The sequence below is a fragment of the Centruroides vittatus genome, unplaced genomic scaffold (genome assembly GCF_030686945.1).
Source record: "Centruroides vittatus isolate TY-2023 unplaced genomic scaffold, ASM3068694v2 contig_900, whole genome shotgun sequence".
NCBI classification, from domain to species: Eukaryota; Metazoa; Arthropoda; class Arachnida; order Scorpiones; family Buthidae; genus Centruroides; species Centruroides vittatus.
The window spans coordinates 2,728,373-2,754,308 of NW_027122591.1; the positions used below are offsets into that span (position 1 = coordinate 2,728,373).

The 25,936-nt window shown below is 29.0% G+C and overlaps 2 protein-coding genes across 2 annotated transcripts in view; one reads left to right on the forward strand and one right to left on the reverse strand.

The window, feature by feature from the left end:
- Nucleotides 1–2,280: 2,280 nt before the first annotated feature.
- LOC136984082 (high mobility group nucleosome-binding domain-containing protein 5-like) lies at nucleotides 2,281–4,059 on the reverse strand. The gene is made up of 3 exons (XM_067281007.1): nucleotides 4,006–4,059; nucleotides 2,515–2,885; nucleotides 2,281–2,428 (listed from the first exon to the last, which is right to left on the reverse strand). Exons 1-3 carry the CDS (start codon nucleotides 4,057–4,059, stop codon nucleotides 2,281–2,283), a joined length of 573 nt encoding a protein of 190 aa, XP_067137108.1.
- A 6,763-nt stretch (nucleotides 4,060–10,822) lies between these two features.
- Nucleotides 10,823–25,936, forward strand: part of LOC136984028 (ephrin-B1-like) — a 117,092-nt gene continuing 101,978 nt past the window's right edge. Inside the window, exon 1 of the mRNA XM_067280943.1 lies at nucleotides 10,823–11,155. Within this exon, the coding sequence (XP_067137044.1) occupies nucleotides 11,064–11,155 (92 nt within the window). The 5' untranslated portion in view covers nucleotides 10,823–11,063. The remainder of the gene's footprint in view (nucleotides 11,156–25,936) is intronic.

A 25,936-nucleotide genomic window follows, 5' to 3' on the forward strand; every position in this document is an offset into this window, starting at 1 on the left:
TTTAATCTTTGAAGTTTCTTCTTCTTCTTCTTTTTCTTTTTTTATTTTTAAAGTAGATTAAATAATTTTATTTTATTTATTTTTTATACAATTTCTTTTATTGATCGTGATGATTCTTCAGCTGTTGTGCGTGTGATGAATTAATTTATTTTTAATATTTTAATTTTATTCTTATATAAATCTTCGTTATGCGGGTTTATATTACTTCTAAATTGGCTTAATTTTTACTTAAAATTAACTAATAAATGATTTAAATTAATTATTTTCTTCTTTAATTTCCGTATCAAAATTTCTTTTTGTGTTTTCTAAAGTATAATTACAGTTAAACATTTATTATTTATTGATTTAATTAATTAATTAAATTTTTATATTTTTTTTTAGTTTTTATTACAAGAAATAAATTATTTATAGGCTTATATTAATTAAAATAATTTATAACTAGTTGTGTATGCCAGGCGTTGTTCGGACTTTTGAGGGGGTGGGAGATTAGTGAGTTTGAGTGGGAGGGAGAGGGTCTTAGTAACTAAAATGTACACTTACTGAAGTCGGTATTTACAGTAATGAAACCGCAAAACACAAAAAATTGCTCGGGTTAAAGTTAACAGGAAATGGGACCTTGATGTGTTTGTCCCGTAGACTTAACTTTGCAACTTTGCCACACCTGAACCATTGCACCTTCCGCAAATCTCTCTTCAGTGGCATCATCAACAGGCCCAGAGCTTTAATTTGATAGCTGAAACGTATTTTTAGCCCCAGCCGTTTACTCAAATTAAGTCGGACAAACTTAAACCCCCCTTCGATTAATTAATATATAGAATATTGGCTTAATTCTTACTTGAAATTAGCGAATAAATACTAAATTCTAAATGTTTCAGATATTTATAAATTTATTTTATTTTAATTTCGTGTTTTTAACAAACACTCGTCATTAATAAATCAGTTAATATTTTTTCCAAATTAATTAATTTTTCCTCTTCTTCATCTAATTATTTATAGATTTAAGCATAAAAATATAAATTGCTATAAAGTTTTAAAAATTTTTAATTATCTCATCACGCTTCATCATTGTTATCATCATCATCATCATCATCATCATCATCATCAGGGATTGAGAGAGATGAGAGAATGCCCCGCTCTCTCTGAAATTCATAAAAATATACGAATAAAATCATTAAAATTAATTAAAAGATTTAATAAATATATTATATTAAAAAAACAAATTCCGTGAGCCTTCGTGTCCGAAAATAGCCATAAAGTCCCGCTCACTCGGAGCCTTATCATTATTAGGCCTATTGTTAAATATATTCTTAAACGTGTAAAATTTTTAAAAGGTTAAAAAAATCATATATTTAATTTGTTTACATATTTTTCTATGAAGAAAAAACCGTAAAATACTCGTAGTTTAATGATTTTTTTTTCTTTACTTTAAAATAAAATTCCTGTGGAAATAAATTAATTTTTTCCCCTTTTCTTTAACATTTTAACTGGTGTAAAAATTATATATATGATTTTATATATACAGTATAGATAGGCCTTATATATCTTGACCATATATCAAAGTGGATCAGTTATGAAATGTATTTGAAAATGTTAGCATCTAATCGGTATTCATGGCATCGAAGGCAGTTATTATTGTAGAGCTCATGACTATATTTTAAACAATTTATTTTTATGTTGAAGCCCTCATAAATCCTATAAAGAATTTTTTTTTTTTTTTATTTTTTAGTTTTTTATTTTACGTCGCTTACGAATTTTGAAGAAATCTAAATTGATTTGAAAATCTATATTTATTACATAGATTTAAAATTTATATTTTAAAATTAATTTATAATGAATAATATATATGCACTTCGTTTTCTTCTTCGTTTTTATTTTTTTCATCTTCAGCATCTATCGTTTGAATTTACTTTGTTCTTAAACTTTTTCTGTTTTTTTCACTTTCATCTTCTTCACTTTTTTTGATCTTCTTCTCCTTTTACTTCATCTTCTTCACCTTCATCTTCGCTTTCTTTACATTCTTCTTCATCTTGATCTTCTTTTTCACTTTCTTTGATCTTCATCTCCTTTTACTTCGTCTTCTTCACCTTCATCTTCGCTTTCTTTACATTCTTCTTCATCTTGATCTTCTTTCTTTTACTTCTTCTTCATCTTCATCTTTGCTTTCTTTACATTCTTCTTCATCTTGATCTTCTTCTTCACTTTCTTTGATCTTTTTCTTTTACTTCTTCTTCACCTTCATCTTCGCTTTCTTTACATTCTTCTTCATCTTGATCTTCTTCTTCACTTTCTTTGATCTTTTTCTTTTACTTCTTCTTCACCTTCATCTTCGCTTTCTTTACATTCTTCTTCATCTTGATCTTCTTTTTTTACTTCTTCATCTTCATCTTTGCTTTCTTTACATTCTTCTTCATCTTGATCTTCTTCTTCACTTTCTTTGATCTTTTTCTTTTACTTCTTCTTCACCTTCATCTTCGCTTTCTTTACATTCTTCTTCATCTTGATCTTCTTCTTCACTTTCTTTGATCTTTTTCTTTTACTTCTTCTTCACCTTCATCTTCGCTTTCTTTACATTCTTCTTCATCTTGATCTTCTTTTTTTACTTCTTCATCTTCATCTTTGCTTTCTTTACATTCTTCTTCATCTCGATCTTCTTCTCTTACTTCTTCTTCACCTTCATCTTTGCTTTCTTTACATTTTTCTTCATCTCGATCTTCTTCTTTTACTTCTTCACCTTCATCTCTGCTTTCTTTACATTCTTCTTCATCTCGATCTTCTTCTTTTACTTCTTCTTCACCTTCATCTTTGCTTTCTTTACATTCTTCTTCATCTTGATCTTCTTCTTCCTTCTTCTTCTTCACTTTCTTTATTCTTCTCCTTTTTCCTTTCTTTTATTTATTATCATCCCATCTTTTTTCACTTTATCTTCATCATCATTTTTTTTCAAATTAATTAATTTTCCTATTTTTATTCGTCTCATTATTTGTAGATTTAAATTTCATTATCGTCATCATCTTCTTCCTCTTCTTCCCCCATTTCGATTTATAAAAATTTGCATTTATTAAGACAAAAAAAAAAATAATTGAATATTTAAATTATTACGCCACGTAATTTTTTAGCTTCTATTTTTTTTAGAATTAAAAAATAAAATTTAAAGATTAAATATATTTAAATTCCAGTTGCTTTAGATTAAAAATAAATCTAGGTAATGTTTTTAAAAGATTATTAAAATAAATTTTTTTAATATATTCTTCAATATATTTTATGATAAATGTTAGAAGATAATTGATTCTAAAATGGTTTTACCTTTTTTTTATCTTTAAATTTTTCATGAATTTATTATCTCGGGAATATTTTACGTCAAAGATTTTTTTTTTAAATATTAAAAGAGGTTTTAATATAGAACAAAATAACATTTTTTAAAACTTAATTTTATAATTCAAAGAATTTGGCTTTTAAATTTTTTAACAATATTTTTTGATCTTGTTTCAACGTATGAGGCTCCTTCGAGTTATCTTTATGAGTTTTCCAAGAAAACATTTTATTAAATCAATAAAAATACTTAAAAATAACAGGAAAAAAGACACTAAATTTCTCAACACTTTGCTAATTTTTCTATTAAGCAACACTCGATACGTGTCACATTAACTATTAGCGAGTTAAATATTATTAATTAAATTACAAAAAAAAGAAGCACAATTAATTTTTTTCAACCATCCCCTTTCTTCATCAGCGATTCCCCTTCTCTTATTTTTATTTTATTTTTTAATTTTTTTCAACAGAGTTGTTGCAAATAATTATCCAAACACGCCCAAGTAATGCAGACAGATAATCAACAAATGAAAAACTGAATAGGTCGAGTAAAATTATCTCTAATATCGCTTCTTCTTCGCATTAAATTCACGAAAGGACTATTAGAGTAACTCAACGACCAACACAAAAGAACATCACATACCTAACTCAACACGTCACAGGACAAACACGTCGTGAAGGCGCTTCACTTCTCACTTCTTCTTTTTTTTTTTTTCCTCCATCCTGCAACATCTTGACCTGTTTGGCCATCATGCGAGAACTTCCAAATAAAAAAAAGGTGTTATATCTAGGCCAAACACTCGATTTATTATGTATACCTTCTAGTTATTAATAATTAATAACCCTTTTCTTGTTCTTCTTTATTATAATGATGCCCCTTTAACACCCGACTGGAAGGAAGTCGTTATAGCGTTTTGCATCAGAATAACGTAAGTTTGAATATTTAATTAGTTAAAAAGTATGTAATTTTATTGTTTTTTTTTTCATTTTATTTGTTTATTCGCTTCTTTGAAGGGGTATTTTTTTTTGTAAAAATCTTTTTCTTGTGTATTTAATTTTGCAGTTGTAATTTTATTGTTTCGTGACAGTCACGTTTAAGATTTTTTAGCGATCTTTATGTAGTGTAGTTCCTGTTTTAGATCCCCCTCCTGGTATTTTATTAGTTAGAAAAGTATTTTCTATCGCTTACACTGTCCGTTTGTTAAGATTTGCTGAGAACTTTACTACTAGGATCAGCAGATCGGATCTTATTTTCATTTATTTATTTATTTTACTCTCCCTTTAAAGAGTTTTTCCAGTTTTAAAACGTTAAAAAAAAATTTACATAATCGTGCCCCATTCTCGCGCTTACCACTTTAATAATTTAATTAATCAATTAGCATAATAGGGTCAAAAATGGCGGCTACCGAATAAAATTGGTGTAAATATCCTGTTATACAATAACTCATTATAATATTTTTTAATAAAAAGAATAAAATAAGAAAAAATATAATTCCGCTTTGTATAGCAATTTAGTCATGGTAAACCGCTTCCAATTTGAAATGCATTTACAATTTAAATAATATATATTTCACTAAGAAAAAAGGAACCTAAATAATATTTGGGAAGGGTGTAAAACAATGTAATCTTTCTTTAAGGGTGGACAATATGCGAACTTTAATTACTTGCAACCCGCCATTGTTATGTTGGTGCCCGACAAAAGGCGTGGTGTGACATCATAGGTGGCCCACCTTACGCATTTCTGTCATCCTATGGCTTATGATGTCACGTTACTTTACGACACAAAACTTGACACATCGTCGTTCGATAGAAGAAGGGGGGGGAGAGATTTTACACTTTGGGCGATTTATTAATTGAATTATGCGGAAGTTGTTGAAATGTAATCTTAAAAGGGTTTCGAGATAGTTTTGGCATGTGTAATAGAATTATGAAGGGAATGATGCACTATCAGAGTCTTTTGATGGACAACCCAATATCCTATTTCTCTGTGGGATATTTCTCACTTCTCATTGTTGCCATAGAAACCAGGTGTCACCGTTCGCTTTTCCACAAACATTTGATGTATGATGTTAGGTGACAGTTGAATTCATTCGCTGTTTGCATGACTACTTCCCATTTCTTCACTCCCAGACTTACTTTCTTTTCAGAGACATAAAAATTCTTTCGGTCAAACATCAATTGTTTCTCTCATGCGGGTCAAGGTAACAGAATCGAGATTGTATGTTTGCATTCAATTTACTAAAATATATGTATATACACTATAATAATAAATTACCTAAAGTTAAAGAAATGTTCTTTACATATAGATTATGAATATTGTAATGGTGTAATGTGAATTATATATCATACAAAGCAGCTTGGTGTAGCAAAATAATAACGACTCCCTGTTGATTCCTGTGTTAAATGCTAGATTTATTCATTATCTAACTTTAATTTATACCTTCGGAAGTTTGTTTTGATCATTTTGATCACCTTTAAATGCGTACTTTCATCTATATTATGCATGGATAGGGCCCGGATAAGGGTCATTTAATTAAAGAAGGTTTTTTTTTTTTAACATAAAACATTAAAGTTTGAGTATCCCTCTATATTTGGGGCCTGAATTAAACGGTTCTGCTAATCCCCCTTCTATTTGAGCTGCGTAACTAGAAGCGATATTAAGAAGGGCCCGAATTAGTACGTGTCTATATTCACTTTATTGCGGATAAAATGTAAACTCAGATATTGTACATACACGTGTACAAGGGCGTTTGTCACATACAAATGTTTTTCTTAAATTTATTTGATTTTTTCTTCATTTATTTATTTACAAAAGTAATGGGGGCCCTGTTATACACACTACTGTCTGCGTATCGAGCGAGTAAGCAGTGGAATGCTTTTGTATAATTAAGAAATATATACAAAGAACTAACGTAATGGGTCATAAAACATCCAAGTTTATTTATGAAACCAATCACTGATAGCCCTGAAAACCATTTCAGTTTATTTATAATATAAATATTTAGACTTACAAATGCATTCTGTGAAATAAATTCTACGTATTTCTAATTGTATTTTCTCGGATAATCGAATATATTAGATAAAAAATAAGACGTTGCGTACTAAAAAATGTTTTCTTTTCCGGCATTTTTTCAGGGGGAGCTTTCAATATATTTTTTATTTATAGACTATTCTTTTGTGATATAAAAAATGAAAATTTGAAGAGATAAAAGTTTTAAGATACAGAAGAACGTATACATAACTCCGACAGAAATGAAATATTAAAAAAACATGGATTCTGTCAAAAGAGAAATCCCTAAGATTTCTGTGTTTGATATACTATGTAAGAGAAGTGGCACATGTAAAGAATGAATAGAAATTTATACTGAGCCCTATATATATATATATATGTATAAAACCACTCTTGGTATATAAGTATGATGAATAAACAGTATAAATACTTTTATTTATATACTACACTATACCGCAACACACAAAAAATATACATGCATCGCTGCACTTTGAAGCACCAAAATAAAGATTAATTTAATAAAATTGAATTTAAAATTTTATTTAAAAATAAGTATACATAATATTCTCTTTGTACGTTTAAATTATGTAGAGTTTCACGAGGTTAGAAATTATGAAAAGTCTCTTTGAAGTTTAACCGAATCTTATATCACTTGTACTGCTCAAAGGTGACATTCACGTGACCATGGCAGTAATTGGTGGCTGACATTAATGTCCAATAAACTACATTTTGGGGTTTTAACCTATCCGACTCCAGGCTAAAAATTCTAACAACACTGCATACCTGAGGGATAGAGAAATAAGACATTTTCACCATACAGAAAGATAAATCTATGAAGCTGTTGGCCTCTGAAAGGAAGGAAAAAAAAATTCCGTGCCAGGTGTAAAGATGGCCTATTGTTTAATATTTATTTGAGTGAAAAATGTATAATTTTCGCTTCGGATTCATAATGGAACTGATTTTTAAATGTTTTTTTGAAGATTTGAAAGCTTTACAAATGGTTAAGTTGAATTATTATTTAGTAAAGATAAGCTTTCAGCATCAGGGGAGATTTTCCTTTGTAAAAAGTAGTGTTTCTGATAAGAATAAAGGTGAAAAAAGTGTTTAAAAAGTAATGTTTAAGTGACATCGGAGATGAATTTGCTACATTTTCAGCTTCTCTCGCTAGGGTGCAGTGTTTCACACTATTTCTGATAGATAGACTGGGGTGGATCTCAGTTAAAATATGACTAATCGATTTGTGACCTTGACCATAAATTTGTCAAATGCCAAATGACATAGTCCCGGCTGCAGTAACCCCGAGGGTTAACGTGACTTCGAAGTTCAACCCTGTTTGATCTCTTTAGTATTCTCATCACCTCTAATGCTCTTATGTCACTTGCCACAATTCGAATAGTGTCACTGCTTTAAAAACTTCACTAATTGATGCTGTCAGGTGTAGTTCTTTTTTAGAATAAAAGTTAATATCTGACACTTCGATAGCCGCCATCTCCATAAAAATAGACACTGATTATAAGAATCCATAAGTTGGCCGGTTACGACGTTTAAACGCGTACCGATGTCATTAAATCGAGATACAAGAGATGTTAGAGCAATGCCATTATTGCCGTATGCAATGTCAGGCTCGTGCCCTTGTAAGAAACGTGTTGGGCGATTGGACACGGATTAAGTACGTTTGGGTGGTAAAAATGTATGTCACAATTCGAGGTAACGAAGCGAATACAGATGAGTTGGTCAAATGTTAAAACTTGGCTTTCTGTTACTGCCGGTTCTTTTCAAAGTATCCATTTTGAAAGGGGGCATTTGGTAAGGTCGTAGCAGCGATGAGAAGGTCATCCGTAGTATGTTGAGTGCCCGATAATACAAAAACTACCATTTCAGATAACAGCTGCTAGGCGAGAATACAAACTGTTTTTTAACTTAAAAAATTGTTTAAAAGAATTGTAATTTTTGGTATGTAATCGCAAATGGGTATCGTTTGTATTCAATATGGCAAGGGTGTTAGATTTGCCATGGTTTCTATTGACTACTTCAACGCTGTACCATTCAATCCTAGACTCTCCTTTCATACGGACTTGCTACCTACTGTGTATAACATTCTGTAGTTTTATTGTGGTTACAACAGCTGCAGTATCTTGAGTCGTAGCCGTTGACAAGTCTGTCTATTGTCACCACGTCCGAACCGCTCAGCGATCATGAACTCGATTCTTTAAAAGTCTCGCACGCCCATTCTCCGATTGGAGAAGTCCGAGTACATTAAAAAAACACTTCAGTTTTCTAACTCCTCATTGGACGACACCTTTCTAGTGCTTTCTTTAACACAATTGAAGAACGAACCCCCTTTTAATGGACTGCCTGGAAAATTAAGGCAATTTATGAAAGTTTCGCGTTTCTACCACAATATAATAAAACCCTGGATTCATAAATCACCCTTAAAATCTCCCATTCTTATTTTTTCTCTTCCCTCCTTTTTAAAATTATATTTACATAAGAATGTAGATTTATCATTTTACGAGCGCCTTGTGTCATTTATTATAATCACAGAGGTGAACCAAATTATTGGTTTGTAAGTAGTGAAGTTGGAAGTTGTTGAACTAGAGGTGTCGATGATGATGTTAGATAAGAATTTAGAAACTTGAAAGACCGTCATCTCCATTCTGATTGGACCATTTCGATTTTATTGCTATTTACTAGGGGATTATAAGACTGGTTGAACAAGAATTCGACTCTCGATCATTAAATGCAACCGAACAGTATTTGTTGTAATTAAACGTTTATTTCTTTTACGATTCAATCATAAAAATGCATTGTTCTTACACGCGATAAAATGCCAACTCGCCTCGTACTTACTAATTTCTCTACAGCGTGGGCTAACGCTCCAAAAATCCCGCACAGAAGGATTGTCTGGAAGCCACACGAAACTTTGGCCTAAGCTGAAAACATCACACGGATTTAGTCACCAGAAAAAGAATTAATAAACTGACTAGACTGGGTCACAACCTATTAACTTTGCCCAATTTCACGGGTGCACCTTGAATCGTTCTCTTGTGTTGAAGGTGTGTAGTTCATACTTCAGCATAAGGTGAAATAAGATCAACCCTCGCAAATAATCCCTTCCGAAATAATATATTACTGGGCAGTGTCCAATGCCAAGTCTGGACTCGCTTTGCATACTTAGACTCCGGCGTGGGTAATTTTGCAATGTTTTATTTTTACTAATTGTCTCATATATTTGAAAGTATTCGGCCATCATCTCAGACGAGTCTAATTAATTAATTTTTTTATTTTTTACTAAATATAATTTATAAAACGATCTTAACTTGATAAAATCACAGAATAATTAATTAAATTTCTTTATATTTTTTTTTTAAATTGAGAATTTTAAATAGCATAACACGAGGGGGTGTTGTAGATGTGGAGTCATTACACTTGATTCGTTACACTCTCGCTAGTGTTAGTCATATATTCGTTCGACTGCATACTATAAGAGACAATAGCCATTGGGCGGTAACACACTATTTACACTGCAATGAACAACTCTTTCGGCCCTTTAATGACAGATAACCAGACTTGAACTGGACCCCTGTACGGTTCACCACATTGTTGTGTGTCAAATTAGTCCCAGTGGTGTTATTAAATTATTTTCTTTAACTAATGGACTTTAAAGTTCTTAAGAATTGTGAATAAAATTTACTCCCCGAGGCCCGGAAATGTCTTATTTATGTCTTTTGTCAGGCTTAAGACATGCCCATTTTTGTCACCAGTGGTTAATAATTAAGAGTTATGCTTAACTTCGTCTTGAAACTAATGTCGGAGTGCGAATGATAAGATGGTAAACGAGTTTTTATGTCTATAGATAGGTATCATCATAACTTATGTGCAATTTAGATTGTCGGATTGAATTTTATTAATACTGTACTACTATCAATTCTTAACCAAGATCGGAAAGGAGGGGGAGAAGGTAGATGTCTACGTAAGTTTTTTTTCGTTTGGTATTAATGTTAAAACTCGAGTTTCATCGCGGTATTTAACAAGTTTAGTAGAAAACAATAATTAGAATGTATTAATAATCCTTTATATAAGCTACTATCTTAGATAATTTGCATATAAGCTGCATAGATCAAGCTACGTAAAATTTACACGGAATTTTAGACCAGAAATTTATGAACAAATCCTCCTAAATTATCTATTTTTATAAACTTAACCTTAAAAAATGTAATTTATTTCCAGCACTCGAAGAAGAACCCAAACAAGATAACAGTAACACATAAAAAGAAGTCACAAGCCAAGAAGCCTCTTAAGAGTTACCCCCGTGATTAATACATTCTTTACTTCTTTCAAATCCAAAAATTATCGTGTTAAATCCAACTAAAGTCACCACGTAACAAATAAGAGCAGTAAGACATCTTTATTTTCTTTATACGTGCCAGTAATACTTTATAATACTGTATTTTCGTAGAAAAATTAATCATAATTTTTCCTTCCTCCTACATACGTACGAAAGTAATCTACAATTCAAATAATAACTGGTAAAAATATTTAGTATAATTAATAAGTAATGCATAACGAGTAAAAAGAAGAAGAAGAAGGTGATTAACTAACTTCACACAACGCCACAAGTGCCAGTTCTGACCACGTGCTTGTACTGTGCAGACCGGTTCAAAGATGTTTCAAGCCTACTTTCCATTTGGCTAGTTTCGTTGCAAGTGTGTGCGTGTTGTTGCAATGGTGTACAAGTGACAGAATGCTCTGCCTTATGATCGTTTGGACTTTATTTTTATCGCCAGCATCCGGACGAAAACTGTACGAAGTCTACTGGAACACGACTAACTCTATGTAAGTACCTACCCCCTTTGACACTCGTATATAAAATAATTAAAGTAAGAATATAAATCTTACTTTGTTTACATTATAAATTGCCTTATTTATTTATAGTAACTATTATTTTTTTTTATATATATTATTCTCGAATATTTTTCTTATTCGACACGACTTGCCTTTGTAAACAGAAGTGTTTATGTCAATTTATAACAGGAATTTTGAATATAATTTAAGGAATTCTTTTCGAAAATAATCGTTTTAACTCGAATTATTATTATTATTATTATTATTATTTAAATAAATTCGATATAAATATAATATTTTAAATAGGCCTATATAAATTCTTAGTTCGAATATCTTGAAAAAAAATGTTCTTAAATAAGTAAAATTCATTTGAAATTCTGTATAAATTTTATATTATTTTACTATTTTATGAGTGAAATGATTTCATTTCGGGCTTAAAATTTTAAAATTTATATAAAGAAATTAATATTTAAAGTAAATTTTTATACAAATTTATACATATTTTATTCAGTCGTTAATCAAAAACTATAAAGAATATCGTTGTAGAAAAATAATTATTTAATAAATCTTTTTTTTTTATATACAAAATTTCAGCTATTTTCTACAGTTTTTACTTCTTAATTCTCCTTCCTATCGGGAGAATTCTGTGCATAACATCAGGAAAAAATCTCTCTTTTATCATTAGTAAGGTATTTTCTCAAGATGAAAAACAACTTCAGTTAGCGATCAGATCTTTCTAAAAAGGTGTATAAAAACTAAAATTAAAAAAAAAAATTACTGGCTTAACATTTAGAATTTTATATACATTCTCTTGATCTTCGTAAGTACATAAACCGAAATCTTCTCCATCTATTAATAAATTTTCAATTAAGAGTCCCTTCAACGTTTATGTAAATAATTAATTTCCAACAGAAAAGATTCATATCCTTTATTATTAAATTTCAACAAGGGAAGAAGGAGAATTTTACCACATAATTCCTTAACCAGTAATTGCCTACACTTAGTGTTACTATATTAAAATTACTTACATATATATATAATTTTTTTTAATAAATATATATTTATAATTTTTTAAGAAATATATTCATCATGAGACACATTACTAAAACCTGTTTTCGAGTACTATATTCGAAGGTGTGTCTTAAGATGAAGTGGCCAACAACATAATACCGACATTCAGTAGACATATCAAGAGACAAGAAGTAAAGCCATTTGCCAGTAAGGAAAGATAAGCATCGTACCTTAAGGCAATCCTCCTACTTCACCAGCATTGTTTCAGAAGCTGAGACTGTACTAATATCTTTCCTTATTAAGATGTCGGATGCAAACGTTTCTCATACGCGACACTAAAAATAATAATAAAAAAATAATAATAATTCCACCTTTATCAAACTCTTAAAGTACTATCGACATTTATACACAATAAAGTATAAAAATCTTAACATTTTTCTCGCTTAATTTATAGTTCGAACGTTAATTTGCATGCTGGAAATCGAGTAAAATTGATTAAATTTTACGCTTTTTAAGGCGCTTAATAATTTTCCATGCAGCTAATTTACTATACCTGAAATATATGTAAGCGAAGTGCTCACTCACATATAAAAATAAGGTAAATGAGTAAGACGTATCCACTCTCACATAAACCGTGATAAATGAGCATGGTGTACCTTATTCGCGTGTAAAAACGTATGATAAATGATCGAATGTACCTAACTCGCTGATAAAAATGTGATAAATGAGCATCATGTACCTACTTTCAGATAAAAACGTGGCAAATGAGCAAGATTTACCACCTTCTTCGCCGATATAAATGTGGTAAATGAGCAAGATTTATATCGTATATGGTGTATGCTAATGAATGCTTTTTTTTTCCCCTCTATGTTAGATAGGTCTTCTCATGGAGAATGAGCAATGTATAATACCTACTTTCCTCATACGTAACATTCCATGGGGTAAATAATCTACTGTTAACATTCCTTACGTTCCTTATGTTAAAGTATTGAACCTATTGATATAGTAAGGAGCGATTTCTTCAAACTAGAACGTGGTATCGGGTCAGGCAGTTTATCTTTTTTATCTTCACTTTTATTTTGAAAATACCAAGCTTCTTTCTCTCGAGTAATGAGCTGTTTTTTATTTATTATATTTATTTAGGTTAAAACAACAATAAAAAGAAAATATAATTTATCGTTTTAAACTTCGTCGAATGCAATTTCTTAAAAAATTTTCACGTCCTTGAAAATCTTTTTTCGGGTTAAGGCCAGAAACTAGAAATTAAAATTAATATCACACTTCAACCTTGTTATAAATTATATAGGACTCTTTTTTTATGTGTTTTCTGTGTTTTATCATCGAGAGCTTGTTATATGCAAATTTGGGAATGAACTATGTTCCCATTTCATCTAACGTTTTACACATGGTCACTCTTGTGCACCTGACTGTGTGAATGCCCATTTAAATGAAGTTAGTTGGCCCCGTCTTCGGCCAATTAATCGAAAGTAATTAATAAAAAAAAAAGAGTTTAAAAAAGTATCGTATTACTAATTTGAAATCATAATTATATCTTTAGAAAAACAAATTTTATCAATATGAAAGATCTAAGTTTGTTGATGACAAGCCATCACAAGTCGGCCTACTCACTTTGCCCTCCACACTTTTCATTGCTTCTGTGTTTCTACTTACACCTCTGACCTACAATATATTTTACGGCGGGGTTCAGATAATCTTGTCAACTTTAATGTTTCCAAAATTCAATCTTGTGTATCCTACAAGAAAATGGGCTGAACCGATCCTTCTGTCACTCTCTCGAAAATAAACTTGGCGATAAATCTACTTTGGCTGCCCTTAACATCCACTTTACTTCCATCTTCTATAGATCATTACAGATTAAGGCATGTCGCTTATCATTTTTTTATTATACTACATATATATAAATTACAATTAATTTTTAATAATTAGATAAAGACAGCATTAAAATTTCAAGTATTTTCTATTCTCCTAGTTAGTGTGTTTAGCAATCGATCAGTTTACCTTTGGCAAACCATCCTGTATTTTCCCCTCTATCCTTATCTCTATTTCGTGCTCGATACAACAACTCTTCAAGAAGAAACTATCCATTTTGTCTTCTTTCTTTTAAATTAGGAGGGTGTTCGAAGAAATCCAATGTCCAGTTTAACTAATCTGGTAGAAAATCTTTCACTTTTTGTGCCATAGGAATGTTGTCAAACACCTCTCGATGGCAAATGTCATTCTATGCCTCTGACACAACCAAAATTGTAGGTGGTTCCTAGACTCGTGAATGGCGGTTTCATAAAAGAACCGATCCTACTCCTAATCTATATTTAATTAACATAAAATGTTAGTAATTACAACGCGAGAACCGAAGTCAAAATATTTCCGTGGGCACGTAAGTTTTCGTAATTATGAATGATAGAGATTCTCAAACTGTTTTTAAAACTGTGATTCATAAAGGGGTGAGAAACTATTAACACTTTTTATAACCACAGTAATTATGAGAAATTCTCAAAAATGATGTCATTAATTACAAATTCAAATATGCAGATTTTTAAACTAAGATAGTTTAAATGATTAAATTTTTTTATTCGAGACGTAATTTATTAAATTTTACAGCCCGTGATCATTTCTAAATGAACTAACACGATCGATATTCTAAGCAATTCCGGTTTCGATCAATTACGATAGCGTAAGAATTGATCAAAATTGATTCAATTATTACAATGTCGATTTAATTATTTTACTTAAAAATTAGTCATTTTCTTCAGCTGCTGTTAAAAATAATCGTTTTCGTCATCTGTTTTCCTTCTTTTAAATAATCCTATTCATCTGTTTTTACAACAAATCATCATTTTCTTCACCTGTTTTTAAAAATCATCTTTTTCATCCTAATCATCTGTTTTTACAATAAATCATCATTTACATCAGCTGATTGGAAACCGATTAAAAAAAAAATAAAATATATTAAACAATTGAAATTGATTAAAATCAAAAGTAATTAATTACAATTACCGAAAATCGAAATAAAAATCTTAATTGTAATTAAACAAACAGTCAAATTTTGTAATAATTTATACAGAAATTTGCTATATTTAAATAATGCATTATTAATATCTCGTCTTACGCCGTGTGTTTTGGAAAATATTGCACTGTCGACATAACCAGAAAATGATGTAATTTTGTTTTCGGCCCTTTTACACGTAACTAAATCCACGGAATATCTCGTTACGTGACGTTAAAAAAATGATGTTAATAATTCAAAACACAAAGGAATTTAAACATAAGTTAATGCCAGCTTAAAGTATTTAAACATAATCTTAACTTTATGTGATTTATGTAGTCACGTTGACAGACATTTTATAGCTGATCCAACTCGTACATATATGTATATATATATAATTATGACTTTAATCCTGAAGAATTTATAGAATTTAAAATAGAATTTATCAATATTGTTCACCAAAAATGGTCACTTAATTTTAAATTCTAATCTGTTTTGATAGGATTTTTGCAACCTCATTTATCTAAGCGAAAACAGGCGAATAACAATTTTTATTTTTACAAAATTTGTCCTCATTATTTCAGTCATAAACTTCAAACTATAAATTTTCTAAAAAGTAATTCTTGTATAAATGAGTTCACGCATCATTTTTAAAATAGGTTATTTTAAAAATAATAAGTTAAAACTGTTAAAGGCAATTCCCGTATTTAAAATAAAGATAAATTACGAAAGAAAATAGTTAAATTTTAAGGAGAAATAAATAAAAATAAAGCGCTAATTATAATATAAAAATAACAATAATAAAATCCCCATTTAATGTTATTGTATTAAATGCTAAACGTGTTTTTAATTTTAATTATATTTAAGTGTAAATGTCTTTTTTTTTCTTTTCTTGTGGCGAATGGCTTTATTTTATTTTATTTTTTTTGATTTATTGGCAATTGTCTAATTTTGTAAAATAAATAAATTGGTTAATGTTACCTATGGTTCCAAAATGGCGGCTCGTATCCGATTCAAGGGAACAGAAGAAAGAAAACAGTGGGATGCACGTTCTAACCTAACCTATTCTAATAAATTACCATAATTATAACCAACCAAATTATTAGAATAGGTTAGGTTAAAACGTGCATCCCACTGTTTTCTTTCTTCTGTTCTTTTGAATCGGATACGAGCCGCCATTTTGGAACCATAGGTAACATTAACCAATAAATGAAATGAAATAAAGTTAATTAATTAAAATTTAAAAATTACAATAATAAAATCCCTCATTTAATGTTACTTTATTAAATTTTAATCATGTTTAAAATAAATGAAAATAACAATTTGATTTTAAATATGATTAACATTTAATACAGTAACATTAAATGAGGGATTTTATTATTGTAATTTTCAAATTATAATTATCTAAAAATAACAGTAATAAAATTCCTATTTAATGTTATTGTATTAAATGTTAATCATGCTTAGTGTTAATTATATTTAAATGAAATGACTTTTTTTCTTTATTGACAATTTTAAAATAAGTCAATTAAATAAAATAAAAGTTAATTATAATTTTAAAATAACAATAATTAAATTCCATTTATTGTTTAGTTATTGTATTAAGTTTATTTAATGTAAATGAATGAATGAATGAATGAATGATAAATAAGCAAATGAATAATAAGTGTAATTTTGTTTAATATTAAATTTAATAATTAATAAGTAAGTTTAAAACAAATGGAGAAAACAATAAATAAATAAGTTTAAAAATAACAATAATTAAATCTTATTTAATGTTGTTGTATTAAATGTTAATTATATTTAAATGTAAATGATTTTATTTTTCCTTTATTGGCAATTTCCTAATATTATGAGATAAACAAATGAAATAAAATCAATTAAATGAAGATAAATTATTTAAGAAAGTAATTTTACTTCTAAGAAAAAATCAAAATATCCTTCAAAAAAACCATTTAAGTTTATTACATTAAATGTTAATCACATTTTAAATGAAGATTAATTATTAAAGAAAGTAGTTTAAGGGGGGGGGAAATTTAAATAAGTAAATAAATATAGTTAATTTTAATTGTTTTATGTATGGAACAATAATAAAATTAAAGAAGTAACAGTAATAATTAATTAATTAACTTTAAAAATTAAATTAAAAAAAATAAATAAATAAATTCATAATATTCTAATACAAATAAACAGCTTATTAATATTTTTCTTTACTTTCAATTTAATCTCAGTAAAGAATTCAACGTACAAGTAAAATTATTATGTAAATATTTGAATTTCTATCAATTATTTATCATTTATAAAAGAAATTAATTGAAAGAAATACAAGAATAATTTAATAACAAATGTAATCTTTATAGAAAAAATAAGTAAATAAATAAATTTTAAATGAAATTTAAATTAATTTGTGGAAAAAAATTAATAAAAATAAAGAAATTTTAATCATTTGAATGTTAATTTTAATCAAGAAATGTTATTATTTACCTTTTAATTCTATTTTTTTTAATTTTTTTTTTTTTTAATTTTAAAGAATTCCTTTCTTAATGATATTTTTAAATCTTCATCTTTAAAGGGGGATACTTTAATAAATATTTTTATTTTATATAATTAATTTTCCTCCGGTTTAATTTAATTTTTAAGTACATTTTCTTTCTTGTTTTTTTGAATAAATAATTATAAATATTTGCACCTTTCCTGTAAAAATATATATATATATATATATATATTGAAGAAATGTAATTTAATGTTGAACTGTCTACAATATTATTTAATTATAATTAAATTTTAGTTGTTTTTTAATTAAATTCAGACTATAAATAATGTTTAAAAAGGGGGAATTCTGTTTGACATTCACAATTTTTAATGAAAAAAAATATTGGCCAAAAAATTTTAAAGTAGAAAAATTGGACTGTCAAACCAAATGGAAGTTCCTAATCTGTCAAAAGGGATTTTTTTTTAAGTGGAATAACTTGCTATTTCTGTACATTCCGCCTCCCATCAGGGGTACTGACATTATATAATATCCCCTTCCCCCTGTAAATGCTAAATTTCTTTTATGGTAATGCTATCTTTAATCTATTGTTCCGACATTATGTATCCCCCGTCTCTGCTCTTTATTAGATTATATATTGTTACATAAGTCGAACAAATTGTTCCACTCTTTCTTAATTAGCTAAAATTTAAATTAAGTTCTATACGAACCACCATCGTGAGTGAAGAGATGGGATTTATTCACTGCAGTAGGCCCCTATATTATCCATTCTTTCAACTATAATGACTTGATATATTGTTTCTTCGACCCTTAAAAATTATTATTAATGTATTTCTTCTACTTTTTGTAGAGTTTAGGAGCACGAAAAGTTAAAATTTTATCTTTTACAACGTTACAAAATGAGAATTTTTGATGCGCTTCTTTTCTTTCCTTCCTCCTCCTCCTCCTCCTCCTCCTCCTCCTCCCTCCTTTGTTTCAGATAACTTACTGAGAAATTGAATAAAACTTTTTGATAATAATTTAACAATATTCTTGGAAATGATTACATTTTTTCTCGTCTGTTAAACATCACGGGACAATTCTAATTTTTATCATTGGTTTCTCCTTGATCGAATTATAGCAGAACCTCTGTCAAAAATCTATAATCCTTTCACGAAACACGCTTCGTGTAATGCCATTTACTTAATCAAAGATTGATCTTTCTGATTGTATTTTTGTGTTTTCTGTCACGGTAACGTCTTTTCTCTCTTTCTGTAACGCTTTTAATCCAGAATACATATAGAAATTATAGCATCCATTTGCAATAATCACTCATTTTCTCCCATATCTTAACACGTTTAGACTATTTTTATTTTTTATTTTTTCGGGGATTTAAACCCCCAAAAGATGTATTATTATTGCAAAAAATTCAGTAATAATTTAAGAAGTTTTATACAAAAAATAATGATTTGTATTAAGCTAAAAATCATTGTTGAATTTCCTTTTTCCTTTCTGCAAAATTCCTTTATTTATTTATTTTTTTGCTATTTTAAAGTAAATTTCTGTATTTTTTAAAGGGAAAAAAACACAAAGAATGTTATAAAAATAAAAGAAAACAATATAAATAGTAGTAACACTTTTATAATAAATTTCTTTTTATTATTACAATAGAGTTAAACCTCTGAACAACGACCACTGAAGGAAAGATAAAAAATGGCCGTTGTGTGGAGGTTATTTTGTATTCATTTTTCTTTATAAAAAAATATCATTTCTGTTGGGAGGTGGTCGTTATTGGGAGGTTCGACTATATATATATATAGTAATAACAGAAGAAAACAATAAATTTCTGTATTTTTAAACAAAAAATATTCAAAAAAAAGGAAATATTTTCATCAAGAAACCATTTGTTAAAATACTTTCCATATATTTTAACTTTTTTTCCCTGAATCTCTTCGTTCTTAAGCTTACATCTTAATAATATATATATATATATATATATTATACACACGTTTATTCAAAATAAATGTATATAAAAAATAAGATATAATTCTCAATAGAAACATAGAAAAAAAAAAGAAAAAGTATATATTTATTTAAAAAACTATAAAGAATATGTCTATTTCTTACGTATTACTTTAACTTCTTGTGAAAGAAAATACATTTTAAAATAATTTATTGTTGGAAAAAGATTCTAAATTTATAAGTGTGATTGTTCGGTAGGAAATAAATATGATACAGTCACACCTCTGAACAATTTCCACTGAAAGGAACGTAAAAAATGGTCGTTGTTTGGAGGTTATTTTCTGTGCATTTCTTTTACTAAAAGTGGTCGTTGTTTACGAGTTTTTATTCATAAAAATAGCCGCTGTCGGCAGGTGGTCTTTATTGCAGGTTCGACTCGTATATGCGGTCGTACAATATCTGTTTATTTACTTTAACCCGCAAGAATGAGGTGTATAAAAGTAAAAATTCTCCGAACAATTCATCGAGAGAGAATCTCTACTACGAATATAATTCAATAAAGCATTGATTTCGTTATTAGATGTCTGTCTGTAGTAGAAAAATAAAAATATACTCCAACAAAAAAATAAAAATAAAATGTTTTTAGTCTTGAAAAAGCGATTTATAAAGTCACAATTTTTGATTTTTTTATCAGAGAAAAGGAGAGAAAATTCAATTTGTGTTTCACGATTCGATAGAAATGATTCTATTACATTAAGATACGAAGGATCATTTTCTGAAATAATTTAGCCTATTTTAACTATTTAAATATATTGATTCTTAAAGATAAAAAAAGAAAGAAAACATTTAAATGTATTTTTTTAATATTCTTCCTTTAATTATATTTAATAATTAATTAATTGTTGATTTTTGAAAGGGCCCGTTCGATTTCCAAGAGGCCCTGGTGATTAATTTTATATCGTCAATAGGGCTTCTTGGAGATCGAACGGGTCCTTTTTTTGAGGCTTGTATTATATAATTTAAAGATTTCTTTAATATACAAGTTTCTAACACGATTTGGAGCCCTGTAAACGTGAGGCCCGAAACGAATTACCGGGAGAGAGAGCAGGGGGCCTGACAGTCATACCTCACTTTATAATATTAAAATACGGGCAAAAAAAGGAATGACTTTACTTAAAATACAAGAAAATACAACGATACGTACACGTGTTTCGATGCCCCCCTCATAAATGGGAGGCTTGGCCAAATATTCCCAGCTGGCCCTCTTTGATAGGACCTGATTATACTTCATTCTTTTAATTAAACACGAAGGCTGAGTCGTTATCTTTTAGATAAAAAGCCGATAAGTTAACGATATTGTTAGGGGAAAATATTTAAACGTTTTAATCACCGTATCTCGAGAAAGTCGGGGGAAAGGAGGGGGAAAGAGTCAAAAAATCCAATTGAATCCATCTGAGATCTGGCCAGATAAAGGTGGAGAACAGAATGCAACCAAGGTCCATGTTTAGTAAACTGTCAGAATATATATAAATCACTTGACATGACAAGTTATACGTTACATTAACAAGTTTCAAGCACGCTATGCACGAGACTGATATACTAATAGTGTAAAGGAATCTCATTGGACTATTGCAGCATCCAAACTTGTTCCATTTAATAAATACAGCATACATTAAAGTGGACAATAGAATCATTTTCTACTCTCTTATTGTTTGCGGTCGAACAACAGTACCATTATTTCAATATAGCGAGTCGAGGATATGACCCTATGGGCATACAACTAACTGAATATTTATATTATTATAACATCTTTTGTTCTATAATAACGTTACACCTCGTTTATACTGTTTTCTAAATCCTCAAACGGGGTTAAGAAGGTTAACCACTATCGTTATAATGAGGTGTTATTGCGCTAACGGGATAACCTCGTTACAACGACAGTGGTGTGTTTTGGAAGAAGATACTAGGAGAATTTTTTTAAGGCGGTAAAAAAGAATGCCTTAATAATAACTTAATTTATAATTTTCAAGGTGTATAAAGTGATTTTTTTAGGGTGTTACTTTAAAGAGATGTGACCAACCTCTTATTGCGGGGAGATTTTGTGTAGATGCCATAACACATCAGATGGTGGGGGCGTTATAGCGTTTTTCTAACCAATGAGAAGTCGGATGCTAGGGTGGTACTAGAAGTACATAAGGTACGTCATCGGACAATTAGAAGGCAGAAGTGGCAACTCTATAATTTACCTACTGTAGATAGGTGACTTTAACCCTTAATTGTCGCTAAAGGTACACGTGACCTTTAACTGACCTGGCTATTGGTACAAAACATCGACCTCGTGTCTCTGTTAATGTCTACGTCGACACCTTTTCTATTCTCCCACCTGGATCCTGGATCCATTGTGAAAGAAACTTGAAACATTTCTTTACATTCAAAATAGTTTTCTTCTTCTTCTTTTTTTAATATAATACACAGTATAATGGATTTGTACTCAGTGCCAACAGCGCACATCTGTACAGGGAAGAAAAAATGAAATATTTGATAAAACGATACAGACGTCGAGGAGTTAACATGCGTATCACGCGTGTACAAACTTAAGCTGGACATTAAGTTATTAACTCTTGATAATAGGAGGCATGATTATTGACTCGTGCTGTTTCTACGATTGTACCGTGACCTTTTGGGGTCAAAAGTGCACCGATAGTTTATAAAAAGATGAGAATATTCCGCGTGCAACATGACATATCGTCTATCTTTTTTGATATCTTAGTAACAATAACGTTTCGGACGTATTTCATTAGAAGATACACCGTATAATGATGAATCGTTTGATGCAGCATTTTAATATTTCCAGTTATAAAGTGTGGCCTTCTGATTATCGGTTAGATAAAAAATACCACTGGTTATATGACAGGTGGTCTTCATGTTGAAATGCGTAGTAAATTGTCAATGTTTTTTCTTTATTTTTTTACTTTTCTTCTTTGTGGCCCAACCTAGAAACTTATATGTAATCCACACCCAAGGATGGCAGGTCGTTAGAGGAAGGTGTAGAGGAACGTTAAGATGCACTCCCCAAAATAATAATATAATATTTTTCTAGATTTATCTACAATTTGGAATATCTTTTCTATGATAAGAGTGGATTTTCTCTGTTTTTTTTTTGTGGCGGTGTGCGGAACTTGTTCACCAAACATCTCGAAGGTTGGGCATGCAGTAACAATGATAATTAAATGTTTGAGTAACTATGCTTTGAACTCGGGGTCAATGGATGTAAATAAGTGATGAAAAATCTGCATTTACAAGTTCTAAAATTAGCTTCTTAGAAAATCGCTGAATATTTATTATAGAGAAAAATGTTTGTTTCTGGAAGGTGTTGCTGCTGCCACTGCTGCTGCTGCTTTGATTTCCATTTTATCTTTTGAGTTACAGACTAGTTAATTTTACAACACAGCACGAATTCCAATTTACCCCCTTACGTGATTAGTTATAGGTAATATTTTAAATAATTATTCAAATTTTCTCGAAGAAAAAAAAAATGGGAGAACTCGTGCTGCAACGGGGAGGATTGTGTGACAACTCGTGATTAATACAAGATGTCACAATATATAGTTTTTTATTACCCAATTTATATATATATATATATGACCACCATTGATCACTTTATTTATATCATTTGATATTAATCTTCTTAGTAAGTATATCATTGAATTGCGACTTTAAAAATGCAATCCATACTCTAAAACTTATAGAAGGAGAAGGCATAAAAAATTGTGTTTTATACACACATTTATTTAAATAAATAATAAAATTATTCGGGAAATTACACATATTTTAATAACAATAATATAAAAATTATATATATTCTATTCTCGGAAGTGGGGGAGAAATGTGTTTATTCCTAGAAAATAACACACTAAGTCGCGCTGATAATAATAAACTTTACATATGTTTGCATTCTTACAGGTCGATTTTTAGATGAAAAAATGTAAAAGAAAATAGCGAAATGAGATAATATCGATCCAAAGATAAATGCAAATTTAATATTACAGAACTCTGCATTGTGTTCTTTGACATAAAAATCGTTTCTTCGGGTCTAACTCCCCTGCAAAAGTATAAACAGAGCTCTATACTAACTCCCATTTCTTTTTAAATAATAATTCTATATTTATTCAAACTTTAAAGGAAGAAAGTAAAGAGAGAGAGGGGGGGGGAAAGGGAGAAGAGAAGGATCTCTTTAATTATCTCTTCCCTTTCTCACGGATTTTTTTTTTCTTCATGCTGCAAATGTCATTGCGTGTTTGTTGTCTAACATCTTATCTGTGTTTTTGGAAAAAAAAATGTTCACTCACGTGAGAATTACCAATTGAAATAAGCCTACAAATCTCTTTCTTTCATTATCGTTTGAGCATGTCGCATCCAAAGTGACTGAATTTATCTCTTTATGAGTTTTTAGACAATGGACACTTAAGATATTTTTCGTAATATTGAATGAATTAATATCGAATTAAAAATATATATATATATTTACGGTTTAATTTCTTTCATTTTTCTTAATATTTTAAGCTTTTTTTTCTTTCTTCCTCTTCTTTTTGAGGTCCTTTCTGCCTGTTATATCGAAGCTTTTCATTAAAATTGTTCATTAATATCGAGAAAATGTGGGGAAATTTTTAAATAATTTCAATTTTTAATGCTGTAAAATTATGAAATTTGGACGGAAAATGCTGATATTTTATCTTTTATATCCGAATTTCTCGTAAATTGTATTAAAATTTGGAAATCGAGATGAAAATCTTAAGATTGCAGGATACCATTATCAAAATTTCATATAAATTGCGTTAAAATTAAGAAATTGATTTGAAAAATTTTAAATTCTAAGGTTATATAATAATAATATTTATTGATTTTTTAGATAATTTATACATAACTTTTAGATTTAATGAATATATATTACTCTAATACTGAAACATCCATCAAATTCTCAATGAAACTTTTATTAAAAGGAAATATAAACTTAGGAAAATATAAAAATTTCATAGATTTTATAGCATTTTTTTAAGGTGAAATATTCATAAAATTCTACGTTTTGCACGACTTTTTATGATTTACTTTCTGTATAAATTCAAGAATTTGAAGCCATGTTTTTCTCCATAAACCATAGAAATATGTGAATAAAATCAATAAAAACAAATTTTTTGGCTCTTTCTACTATGCCTGGGGCCTGGAAAAATCGATTCTGTTAGTCGTCCTTTACTTGGCCCCTTATTTTGAACCACGTCATAAAGAAACCAATAAAATTTACACGTCTATAAAGGCCTGAGAGGTAGGAGGGGGGCCTTCAGTCCTCCGAAATCTATAAAAATATACGAATAAAATCAATAGATACGTAAATATTACTTATGTTTTTGAGGCCTTTCTGTGTGTAGAGATCTGGCAAAGGGCCTCTCCATCTACGCCTGCTTCTGTATATATAAATAATGGATAGAAATATATATATAAAAAGGATAATTTACATAATATTATACGTAGAAAATCAGTTTGATGCAGAGATAATCGGGAAAGATTATCTCATCTATTGATTATTTTTATGTAAATTCGTTCTATTTTTATAATTATTTTTATAAAATAATCGATTATATATAAAATATTCTAAATATTTTTTCTATTTTTTAATTATAATGTATAGATTTTTGTGATATTTTTAACGTTTTAAATATGTACATTATTATTATTTTGCGGTTTGCGTGTCTGGGTGTAGTCAATAAACGTTGCTTTTATATAAAATTTTGAAAAAAATCGGTAATATAAGTTTAAATAATTTATATAAAATCTATTTTTAAGATTAATAATTCAATTTTTAATATGATTTTTCAGTTATTTATCTATTTTATATACAATAAAATATAAAATTTAATGTCTGGTAATGTTATACCCTAAAATGTTCCTAAATAGACCCAAAAATATATAATTTGGCACTATAATATCAAATTTTAATAGACCCGAAGGGTCTCCTAAGGGGTTACTAATGATTCAAATCCTAAAATTGATTCGAGGATCCAAAACGTATCCGAAAAACCATAAAAATGTACAATTTCATGTTAATAATGCCAGGTTAAAATACTCCGGAAATGTGTATTTTGGTAATGATAATGATAATGTCAAACCCTAAAAATAATCCCAAAAATTTATATTTTTTGAGGTCATTTGGGATTATTTATGTATAGTGCCATTTTGGGGGTTATTTGTGATTTGATGGTGATAATAGCAAGCCCTAAAAATAATTAAAAATGACCCCCAAACAAGCCTAAATGGACCCAAAATTGATCTC

What these genes read in the sequence shown, in the direction of transcription:
- LOC136984082 (XM_067281007.1), bottom strand. Translation starts at nt 4,059, where the DNA reads ATGGCCAAACAGGTCAAGATGTTGCAGGATGGAGGAAAAAAAAAAAAA. An exon ending in GAAAAAAAAAAAAAGAAGAA is followed by an intron (nt 2,886 to 4,005) that starts GTGAGAAGTGAA and finishes AATAAATAAAAG; the next exon opens with AAAGGAAAAAGGAGAAGAAT. An exon ending in AAAGAAAAAGATCAAAGAAA is followed by an intron (nt 2,429 to 2,514) that starts GTGAAGAAGAAG and finishes GATCAAAGAAAG; the next exon opens with TGAAGAAGAAGATCAAGATG.